Raw genomic sequence first — 12,853 nt, 5'->3', positions numbered from 1 at the left:
AAGGTTTTTCTAACTAAATTGACTTACGAAACTGTCTCATATAATTTGATTTCACAAGTAAATTTGTGATACGAATCTCTTCAACTACCCAATCCATGAAAAATTATTATTTTATGTCAAAACTATTATTTATCACTATAAATATTGATCAAATCAACTAGTTTTACAATAAAAATCTATGAAATTATCATATAATCTACTCATATTTATTATAACCGCTCATACTCAGTAAACATTACATAATATAATATAACAATAATATTTTCTCGGAATCGATTGTTACTTGGAGATTACTGTCTTTCTTGTGGAGTACCTTTTATACGTACAACACATGTAACTCTTTTAAAGCAAATGCATTTTATCATATAGAATATTAATATCCAATTACATATAATATAGTTTTACTTTTCTGATGACAAATACATATATTAGCATAAATATTTAATTTTATATTGTAAGTATATATCATTAAGACCAAATTTTTTTCTTGCTAGTTCAAAATAAACATACCACAAAAAGCCAAATAAAAATTGTCAGCCTTCGAAGGTCAACTCAAGAAAGGGCCCCAAAGTGGTAAAAAGCATGCCAAGTGCCAACTTTTTTCGGCCATGGAAGGATCTTCAAATCAAATCCACAGGTATCCAAATGGCTATCAAGAACTTAAAAAAATTCTTAAATAAATGAAGAAATAATATTAACTAGTCATTCTGCATGCGTTTCAGAGAATCAAACATTCAAATTGCATTAAAAAGAGAAAAAACAATTATTGATAAAGCAACAAATGAGGCGAGTACAAAGAAAAGCTTGAAGCACAGTACAAATTAATTCGTAATGGGAATGGAGAGACGCAAACTTGTGTGATAAACTAACATTTCAATCTCCTGATAACAAAACCTAAATACAGTAATAAATAATGCATTTTCGCTTAATAAAAGAAGAAGCTCAAGTGACAAAGTACAAAGGTTCTTGATCGTCATGCATGCTTCAAGCATTCTGCACTTCGGCTGCAAACAAATTCAAAGCTTCCTGATAATGAAAAATGTCTCCGAGGATTCCATTAGATGCATTCATCTGAATGCTTGAAGGATGAAAATCACCGCCGAAAGAAGCAGTAGGGTTGGATTCGACGCCGAAGAAATTTTCGGAGTGTGGAGAAATTCTTAGCTTATTATCAATAGGAAGACCTAAACAATTGTTATCGTGACCGTTTGTATTCTTGACTGCGAAATCGAATTTCGTGGGAATTCTAGCCATCGGCGAAGGTGTAAATGTATTGAAAGAAATTTGCGGTGGTTCGGCCTTCGCAACCACCTTGGGTTTCGGGAAAAACCCGTATATAACTTCCTGTAATAAACCCGAATCAGACCTCTCGGCAGGGAAAAAATCTACGACGTCAGTTGGATCCGAGCTTGTTGAACCTGCTCCAGGGATAATATTTTCATGACCGTCAAATTTGGCAGAGTTCAAAGAATAACCTTTGAAGGGGGAATTAGAAGCAATTGTTTTGTTCACACAGGTAGCTTGAGAAGTATTACATGACAGATTCATCAAGGAGGAAGATCCCATGAAAGCATTTTGAGAGGAACAAGAACTGCTTAGAAAGTTTGAAGGCATCTGTTCTTGCAGAGGCAAGTTGAAGGAAGAAGAAGAATAATCGGAGTACTTGGAATAGGAGGACTTCAAATAGTCTCGAAGCATTAACATGTTGATTGAACTATTGCTATAGTTACTGGTTTTAAATGAAGATCCATCGAAATCGAAATTAGGGTTTTCATATGACGTCGATGAAACAGTCGGACGAGAGCCAAACACACCGGGATGGGATGACTTCTGATAATTAAACGAAGGGATGCGGTTTTCTGCAGCCGGGTGCGTGGGGTATGTAGGGTAAACAAAGTTGGTTCTAGCCTTAACGCCACGCATGGTCCGAGCTGCACTATCATAAGCACACGCCGCCTCCTCCGCCGTGTCGAAAGTTCCGAGCCACCGCCTCTCTTTCGACTGGGGGTCTCTTATCTCAGCCGCGTAACGTCCCCACGGGCGGCGGCGGACGCCACGGTACCTCATGGTGTTGCCAGCAGAGACGGCGGAGCTGTCCTTCAGAGACCTCTTGTTTGGAGTGCAACGCTTGGGGACGGCTGAGGTGGGTGGGAAGAGGACGTCAGAGTCTGAGGTGATAGCACCATCGAGTCTCCTCAAGGATTCTTCCATGGCTGATTGAGTATGTAAGAAGCGAGAATCTTGGGAGGAATGTTTTCTGTGTATTTAGTTAGAGAATGAGTTTTTTGATGCAGGGTATCTGTTGAGTCGGGTAGGAGGAGAGTTTGCACCTGCAACCGTGTGGAGAAAGCTCGAGGAACAATGATATATTTATAATCAAGACTTGGGAGATCATAGAGTTATTGCATGACCAATGATTCATAAATTTTAAAATGTTTCTCTTTAAAAAAAATATTGGTATTTTTATATTTTTCTTGCTCTCTAACTTTTTAATAATTTCAGTGAATTTCGAAATCTTATCATACATATTTGTCTGTTTACGATTTTCATATTAAGATTATCAAATTTCAGTAAGTCTGTTTTTCTTTGTAGTGTTTTTGCTAGTTTCAATTTTTTTCGTATAATATATGATATTAATATGACATCTAACATAATGCTCACATTCAATAGTACCTCCATTATCGCATAAAAATTATTATAATTACAAAATAAATGGATAAAACTTTTAAAAATTAAAAGATGCATGTATAACACTCAATTTTGATGATATTGAGGAGTTAAATAGAAAAGAGAAAAATATAAATTTCCAAAATTGTAATGCTTCTTTATTTATTATTTTTAATTGAAAAAAAAGCTATGTTCGAATTTATATTAAATTGGGTTTATTTATATATATGAAACAAATTCACAACTATCTCACCACAAATTTGGAAAATACATATCTTGTAAACATGCAAATAAAGTTGCCAAATGTTCAAAACGATTTTATAAACATAATGAAATTGTTTTTCATTTTATTTTTTTAAAAAAATTTCCATCCTTTTCTTAATCCTTCGGTCGCTGCTCTAAACATGGAAAATGAAAATCGTTTTATTGTCATATATGTAAAAATGAATTCCAATATATTTGTTCATATACTAATATTTAATACAATTACCAAATTTCAAGACTTGGGAGAAAATTATCATCCTTAGTCATGAGTCATAAATTTTATTTCATTAAAATTAAAATTGTAAAAAGTTAAATAGTTGAATTTTACACCCCAATCATTTAGGACTGAATGGGCATATTTTGTGGATTATTTAGTCAAGGAAGAGTCATGTCAGATAGGAATAACTTTTAACATAAAAAAATAGATTACTTTTCTTGTGAGACAGTCTCACGAATCTTTATTTGTGAAACGGATCAATCTTATCGATATTCATAATAAAAAGTAATACTCTTGAGACCGTCTCATACAAGTTTTTGCCAAAAAAGTAATACTTTTTCATGGATGACTCATTAAAAGATCTGTTTCACAAAATACGACATTTGAGACCGTATCACACAAGTTTTTTTCATATATATATTATTATTTTGCAGCAGCATCTAATGGTAATGATTTAATTGTGGTTTCAATCCAATTATTCCATCTTTTATCGAGGCAACATTCTCTAATTATGAAATAATTAAAGTTCAACAACCATATTTTTAATTATTTATTTATACATCTGTCTCTCGTGTTCCGAGCCAAAACCTGACAGATAAATATTGCTTTGCCATTCACTAATTGCCCCTCATATTCACTAATGCTGCTATGTTCGGGACCAAAATTTCTTTCTCCTTCTTCCTTTATTTTCTTCACAAACATCTTGTCCGTGCGATGCAAAGACTATTAATTAAATTAGTAAATATGGACATTTAAATAATAATGTTGTTATTTTTCATTATTTTTCTTCATTTTCTCTACATTGAATAATTTTTCATAAATATATTGACAAACGGTTAATTAAACTATTGATTTATAATATTTTTTAAGTATTGTAACACATATTTAGAAAATAATAATTTTGTCAGTATTTTTTCTTCAAAAATATATTTTAACGAATTTTAAGAATTTTCTTTCTTTTCAAATAATTATTTTTATTTTTTAATTATAATATTTATTAATTAATTAAATAAATTACAAAAAAATTATAAATACTTGTATAATTCGTAATTATTATGTGTGTCATTGTATATTTAAGTTATCGAATAATTTTGTTTGAAGTAAAATAATAGATATTTGTAATCTTATATTTTAATATAAATTTTTAATTTAATTAATATATTTTTTGTTTAATAATATTTCAAAATCAACATATTTAAATAAATATATGAGAAATAATGTATAGTATTATATTTAAAAAACATAAGTTAATTAATGAATATTTACTGTTATACTAAAAATTATAATTGATCATAATAGTCTCTAAGTTTTTAAATTGAAAAACAGTTTAAGCGCACGCTTCAATCGTCAGCCCAATAGAAACAAATATTTCATCCATTAGGATATCCTAATGGTAGAATGCTTTTCGAATTTAAGTAATTATAATTAAGTGATCAAAATATGCATAAAATTAAACACATGTTTAAGAAACGCATCTAAATTGAATTTGTAGTATATATTTATAGAGTAGGTCTCTTGTGGACGGTTTCACGAATCTTTATATGTGAGACGGGTCAATCTTACCGATATTCACAATAAAAATTATTACTTTTAGCATAAAAAGTAATATTTTTTCATAGATGACCTAAATAAGAGATCCGTCTCACAAAATACGACCCATGAGACCGTCTCACACAAGTTTTTGCCATATTTATAACTTTATAATTATAATTGTAAATCGAAACTTAATTCTTTTTATTATTTCAGATTTGAGTAACTCAAATTTGGGAATGGAGAAGGTTTGATCTTCCTAATGAGACAAATTTAAATATTTTATTAATATTCTAAGACCCACGCATGGCCTGAGGCAATTTTTCAAAGTGATATCAAGTCTCAAATCTTTTTGATAAGATAACTGAAAAGCCATTTATTTATTTTTCGGACAATCTCATCATAAATAAAACCCATAATTATTATTATTTTTAAATGTTACATCAAATATTTCTTTTTCCATAAAATAATCGACATGTGTGACTTTAAAAGCTTCTGTTGTTTACAGTAATTGCTTCGTCTATTTCCAAGAAAAGTGAGTTACATATTAATTATATTTATAATGATGTCGTTCATTATATTATTTCTTACCTTAGCAAAAACCAACACATAACCCTGTTATATCAAATCAAATAATTAAATTTGAATTGTATCTCTTAAGAAAATTTGAGTCTTTAAAAGTTTTATTCTAAAATTTTAAACTTTATTTGTGTTTTTCTTCCTTAGTAGGTCTCACAATCTTTTGTGAGACACATTCACGTATATTTATTTATAAGACAGGTCAATCTTATCTTATATTTACAAAAAAAATAACATTTTTGACATAAAAATTAATATTTTTTCACGAGTGATTCAAATAAAATATCATTCTTACAAAATGATATGTGATACAGTCTCACACGAGAGTTTTTGTGTTTCTTTTATTAATTTGTTCCTAAGACTATGTTTATAAAATTGAAATGTGAGATCTTATTTAAGACGAAATTGAATTCAATTAATATTATCCTCACTTGGTATTGGTGCATGTATTGATTTATATGTTTACTTAATATATAAATTATTAAAGATAAAAAAAAAAAAAAAATCGTCGTGATAAGATGTCTAAATCGAACATGGTAACAGAATCACGATTTTCGGGCAAGAAAATATCGGAAGTGCGACTTTGTTACTAGTTTCAAGTCAGTCACCTTTGTTCTGAATGATTACAATGGCGGCGCTCAGATTTTGTCTCTTGCATTTGTGTAATATTTTCGTTCATTTCCGTATTTTCTATATTTTTTGCATTTTATTTATTTGTAAAGCAGCCGAAATTATTTTTTAAAATAATAAAGATTTCTCACACGATTTCCTCGCAGTAGGATAAATCATTCCATGGAGTAAGAATTTGGATAAATCACTTGATAATCCAAGATTTTAATAATGAGTTAATATTATATTAAATAATACATTTGTAATTGACGAATTATATACTTATATAGAGACATACGAGAAAATTGTATTCTAGGTTCATAAACTAATTATTTGATATGGTTGTAGTTAATTAATTGCTCAAATTATTAATTAAGCCATCTTAGAGCTAGTAGTTTATGTCGGTGAAGTTAATCGACTGCGTTGATCGGTCCACAAGGTTGAATAATAAATGAGATGGAAACATTTTCAAAGAATGCATTATGAATTGCAGGGTTTATTGAAAAAAGAAGCACACACGGACGAGGAGCTCAATAAATAGAGTTCATTCTCCTCATTTCATATCATCTTTTCTTCGAGTTTTTTCTCATCTTATAGCATTTGAGTGCTTAGTTTTATAATATTTGTGAGATATTTTGTTCTCCTGAATTAAGAGAGTGTGTATTCTCTTTGGAAACACAGTGAGTGAGTTGTATACCATAAAATATTATAGTGGAATTCTTTTTATCTTGCCCGTCGTTTTTTACCCTAAAATTTTTTAGATGTTTTCCACGTAAATTTCGGTGTCGAATTTATTCTTTATTTTCATATTTATTATATCGAATTACCGCATGTGAGACCAACAGTTTTCTGAGATGTTCAGTCACAAATGGGTTGATATAATGTTAGCATAAAGATAATACCCTCACGCTATATACAATGATCAAATTTTAATTTAGCATTAGGTAGAATTCTTATGGTAGCATGAACACCACCTACAAAAAATGATAGAATGATCATCAAGAGATAGATCATCTGTGCGTGTGGTTGTTTGTGTGTGTGTGTGTAATTGTCAATACTGAGCTCACTAATATGGGAAGTCATGCTTTGAAATCCTTGATTTATCATTCGGTACACGCAAGATTGATGTGACAGCACCAAAGACAGTATGTGATGTTAGTTGTGGCAGTGTCAGAGGACTAGGAATGACAACCATCACACCCTCAAGAGAGGTCAGACACTGAAAACAACGTCGTCATTACTTGCACCTCTACAAATACCGAAGTTCTATTAATTGTGAAACATTCAATTCATTTACTATTTTCCACAAGTACTCAATATACATTACATGTATTGCATTTTTCTTTGCGAGAAACACTTGACTGATTTGAGAGTTGGAGTGACCACGCTGAAAAATCTCCCGACACTCCACTAACGTTCATTGTTCCGTGACTCTACAGATTGTTCAGCCTAGCTAAGAACTACCAGCCCGATCTCCCACATTCTTAAGTAGAATTCAGTCGACGCACTAAAATCACCTACTAAATTAACCCGATTTGCCTGGTCAACATAAATATATATATGTGGTAACAATATTTTATCCCCAATTACAAAACAATCCACTAATTCAGCATTCAAAATAATGGTTTTTTTGTGAACTTTAATTTTAAGCTTAAGAATCGAAAATCGTGTGACAAAAATTGTATTTATAATCAATAAATAAATCAATCATCATATATATGTAATTTTATGAAGTGATCCAAATTCAAAAATCGATAACACGAATTATAATTTTCACAAGTGAAAAAGTATATTTTCTTAATTAAGTCTTTTTCGAAGTTAAGATAATCAAATATTTTACCTATCAATCGAGTTTCATATAAAGTTCGAGCTCATTTAAAATTTAAATAACTGAACGGTCATGAAAAGTGAAGTGAAAATATGTAACAAAATATGTGCAAGAGTGAAAAAATTAACAAATTATGCCAAAATTCATGGGTTGGAGTAATGGGAAATTATCCATCATTTAATTATCAGCACTAATGTCTCTGACAGAAACGTTTGGGGAAATTATTGAATAATTAATTGTAATTATTTATCATCCATGTGCTCTTACGTATCATTACGCAATGGAGTTGATGTTTAATTGTATTGCAGACACAATCTCACGAAAGGATCTACGTCTATATTCACAGTAAAAAATAATATTTTTGATATAAAAAATAATATTGATGTTTAATTGTATTACAGAGACGATCTCACGAAAAGGTCTACATCCATATTCACAGTAAAAAATAATATTTTTGACATAAATATATTTTTTATGGCTGACCTAAATAAAAAAATATGTCTCACAAAATTGACTCGTAAAACGGTCTCATAAGAGTTTTTATATTTTTTTAATTAAAAATACTGAAGTATATCTAACAGTTGATCATGACAGTAAATGAAATAAAAACTTATTACAACTTTTAATAGTATATCACATTTTTGTTGTCTATTAGAAAAGGAAATGAGGTTATGATTTGAACTTTTTTATAGTATGTAAATAAATATAAATTTGCCAAAGTGTCTATTTGGTTAATTGCAATCGAACTAGTTTATTTATGGGAGGGGCGATATCATCGAGTCGGCTCCATCCCCGATGTACGTATAAAAAAGGGGAAGTTGGTGAAAAATCCTCAATCAAAACATTTCTTTGGGTTCACTCCCTACCCACGAAATTGTGGTACTATGTCATACAAATTGTGGTACACTTCATGTGGAAATATGGTATTAAAAAAGTACCCAGGGACTGAAAAAAAAAAAAAAAAAAACGACGGCTGGGGACTGAAGGCCAATTTCCCGTATAAAAAATAAATAAAAATCATACAATGTCTAAGATTAATTTCCATGTCATCTTTATGTTTCTATAAAATTATGATGTGAATTAATTTATTGCAGAAATTAGAATGACAAGGTGATCGAATTCAGAATTCTTGATTTTGAATTTATTCAAGCAAAAAATAAAAAATAAAAAAAATTAAGTTACAATATTTATTTCGCTTTCTCCAATATAAATCGTGATTGCACGTTGGAGTGGGCATAAAGAAGTTAATACAATTTTTAGAAATATATCGTTTGAAAATAATGTATAATATATGTTTGTGAATGACATAGAATTGATTGAACTGGTGGTTCTTAATTCTTATTAATTGTGCAATGCTCACGGGTTGGAAAAAAATATCTAATTATTGATATTGAAAACTTCAGCATATCGAAATTTTCAGTACGATATTACATCGATACTGAAATTTTCGTCAAGATAACAGTAAGAATTTTTAATTTTTTTGTATGTATAAAATTACTGAAATAATAACCATCAAAAAAAATTACTGAAATAATATATATAAATTTAAAAATATATATTATGTTTAAATAACAATGTTTAAAATTTTTAAAAATATAATGTATTTTTTGTGTAAATCGATATACATACACACCATATCGAAATCTCGGTATATCGCAATATTTCGACATAATCGATACGTTAATTATACAAAACAAAAATTTCAGTACATAGAGTCTCAGTATAATGAAATTTTTGGTACAGTATCGAAATAAATATTTTTAATATTATAAATTTTAATATGATATACGATATAAATTTTTTGATACGATAGAGTTTATCGTCCCTAATAATATCCATAAGATTGATGAGAAATGTGATTATTTAGTTTAAAAGATAAGTAGACTCATGTAAAATTATAATATGACGAGATAAAAAAGTGAAAATTAAAATATAATAATAAAAATAAAATAAAAATAAAAGAGGAGAGAATAAATGATGCATTAGATGTAGGGGAAGGAATAGGCATAGGCAGAGGGAACAATAAAGTTCTCAACTAGATTTTAACGACAAGAGGAAGATACTGTCAGATTCAGAAATCTGTAAAATCAATGGCATAATCTGTAAAATCAATGGAATTTTTTTCCAGCTTTTTCCAGTTTACACAATTTTTTGGAGCAAGCCCATGGTAAGTACACCGCTACAGATAATTTCAATCAATTTTTAAAATAATTAAATGCTTTTTTACCACAAAATTTAATATAATGCTATTAATCGGAAATGGTAATTTAATTCAGAAGAAGTTTCAGAATTATATATAAGAAATACAGATACGTAAAATAAAAAAGATTTTGTTTTTACTCAATAAATAGTACTAATTACAATGAATATGGATAGTTGAGATTTTTTTTACTTATGTAAAAATTTGTTTTTCTAACACATTTTTATTTCATAATTTTTTATGCTTTGGAGATTTAGTAACAATGAATTTTTATGGAATAAAGTATAATTAATTTCTAGATAATTTCATGAATTTCGTAAAATGCCTTTTTATAGAAGTACATGTCCTATTCTAATCCGATTGGATAAGATTATCGATAATCCTCCCTAATATTATGTAAAACTCTTGTTCTAGCTGATTATTCAAATCCTAATATGTCAAGTGAACCTTTTTTTCTATTTTTTTCCTTAGGGTCCAGTTCTATCGGGAAACAATGGTACTAAAGCTAGGTTTTACAACGTCGAATGCCGTTATGAACATGCATAGATGTTGCAACGTATCGTTTTTTACTACCATTTCTGTTTCGATAATCACATGAAGTGTGTCTTGATTTCAGAAAACCCTAAGATCAAACTTAAAAAATCATACAAAACGAACCAAATATTATTTGCTCGAGTTTAGCTGCGGCCTACACTTGCACTACCCTGAACTCACAAGAAATAAAATTTTGATTTACCCGCAAAAAAAAAAACAATATATCGTCAAGGAATGAACTATGGGGCCAAAATTAAGTTGTGTACGTCCATGATGTCAAATGCTAACACATGCAATTAACCTACAAATTTATCACATTATTATGAGGAACTGCAATATTCTCTTCAACGCCTAAACCCTAAAGCAGAATTCCTTTTTGAATCACACATTATTTATATAGTACTATAGCATAATTTAGAAGACAAATTAAACATTTAAAACATTTTTGTATTTTTTTTAAAAGAAAAAAGATAAATTATCAGTACTGCAAAAACTAACCAAGTTTCTCAAAAATAAATAAAAAAATCAAATCTCCAGCCGAAATGATTTAATATTTTCTGTAGAAAAAATTGTATTTCTTCTTAATTAATTTGGTTTACTTCATTTTTTTAGGCTAAAAAAAGGGACGATAATGTAGGAGCTGGTGACCTACTCCACGTGCATCATTAAGGGCCATTTAAATTAAACCAAATAATGAAATTTCGATAATTGAAAGATAATTATCACTTCATTGAAAGAGACATCCCCTTATATATTTTTTATAAACATTATTTTACATATTAATAAACATTTACTAATAAACATTTATTCGGAGACGAATCTGAAAAAAATATCAATTAAAAAATTAGAAGAACATATCAGTTTAAATCTACTATATTTATATATTAATCTCGTTCGTAGCCAGTGCATTTATACGCCCAAAATTGCGTACATAAAATTGAATTCGGAGGCATTAATTTAGTACTTTTACACTTATCTTTTTTAATAAAAATATTTGAATTGTTTAAAATATCTGTCTGTTCACGGCCGATTTCTAAAATATATATAGATTATATTACACTCTAAAATGTCGATGGAAAAAATATTAGAACTTCTCGATTTTCCTTAAATGTTCGAGGATTAACCTTTTATTTAAAACTGTTCTAAGAAAACAGATCGGGGGAGATTGACCAGGCCAAGACCTCCATATAATATAATAAAATAAATAAATAACAAGCTTGGATGCGAAAAATCAAAGCTACAAATCGAATTTCCTTGTTTCCTAATTTGGTTTAGAGTTTGAGATTTTTCCCAAACCCCAATTGTTTCTTTTTAAATATAATCTAAAAGATTTAAAGTTCTCAGTTTTAATTACTGATCAAGGAAGAGATCTCGCGGGGTAGGCTCTTATAAACTTCTTCCGAATAATTTTTTTTTTTTACCTTCGCATGACTTCTTAATTATACGTTTAATTAGATTATTTTGAATTAAAATTTGGGTAATGACACTTGACATGAAATAAATAAAAACATCTCCGCTCCAGGAACATATGCGAGTTAGTAAGATTTTGGGTGACATAGGTTTATATTCTCGGCGTCGCATGATTGATTCTCGTGCACAGCATATTTATCACCGAAATATAATGGAAATATGTTTTGAGATCGATGTTTATTGTCATCTCTTTAAAATCTCGGTTTATTCGTCAATGATCCATCGATTTACCTCGTTGCCTAGATAAAAAAACCCTTCTACTCATACATTGAGTTTGCCAACATAGAGAAAGTTTATTTTAAAAGATAAAAACATCTGCGACTGACAGTTCTGAAACGTTCGCAGGTATTCCTGCGAATTTTGTCTCGTAATAATAAAATTAAATAAATCCTTCTTTATTTACGCTGAAACCTGTACGTATACATATGTAAAGCATGTCCAACAACATATATTAGCTGAAACACTAGAACTTAATGCATGCATGCGCTCTAAAATTATCCTATTTTATCCACTCTTTTCTATCCTTTTTCTCGTCAGTTTTGCCTCTCCAACCACCGCAAAATATTATTATTCGATAAATCATTTTCTTTACTAACCTTACGTGCGATTGATTTAAATTAATTAGTCCATGGAGAAGTATACATAATGTTTTAAATTAATGTACAGGTACTATATTGTCAGCACATACACATTTGATCGATTAATTAGGTTAATGTCTGAATCGCATAAGATTAATCTCATTTCCACTTATCTTAGAGCACAACGCCGTTCGACCGGTGGCGCCAAACAGATCTGGTTCTAAGCAATTCTGCACTCGAGGGGTTTAGCTAGGCAGAGTCGGCCGCCTCAGCTAATTTCTTATATTTGTTTATGAACTATATGACATACAGCAAACGTATAACAAAAATACAATCATCTAAACTTACGTATCCCTTTTCGATATACAAGTACACAC

At 29.6% G+C, this 12,853-nt stretch overlaps 1 protein-coding gene across 1 annotated transcript; it reads right to left on the bottom strand.

Moving 5' to 3' along the window:
• Positions 1-791: 791 nt before the first annotated feature.
• Positions 792-2,324, bottom strand: LOC140983493 (uncharacterized). The gene has a single exon (XM_073450568.1). The coding sequence runs from the start codon at positions 2,209-2,211 to the stop codon at positions 985-987; it is 1,227 nt and encodes a 408-aa protein (XP_073306669.1). The 5' UTR covers positions 2,212-2,324; the 3' UTR covers positions 792-984.
• Positions 2,325-12,853: the final 10,529 nt, after the last annotated feature.

This window comes from Primulina huaijiensis, chromosome 8 (assembly GCF_012295235.1).
Source record: "Primulina huaijiensis isolate GDHJ02 chromosome 8, ASM1229523v2, whole genome shotgun sequence".
NCBI classification, from domain to species: domain Eukaryota; kingdom Viridiplantae; phylum Streptophyta; class Magnoliopsida; order Lamiales; family Gesneriaceae; genus Primulina; species Primulina huaijiensis.
The sequence above is the reverse complement of the archived record's forward strand: the minus strand, read 5'-3'. Positions and strand labels throughout refer to the sequence as shown.

What these genes read in the sequence shown, in the direction of transcription:
- LOC140983493 (XM_073450568.1), bottom strand. Translation starts at nt 2,211, where the DNA reads ATGGAAGAATCCTTGAGGAGACTCGATGGTGCTATCACCTCAGACTCT.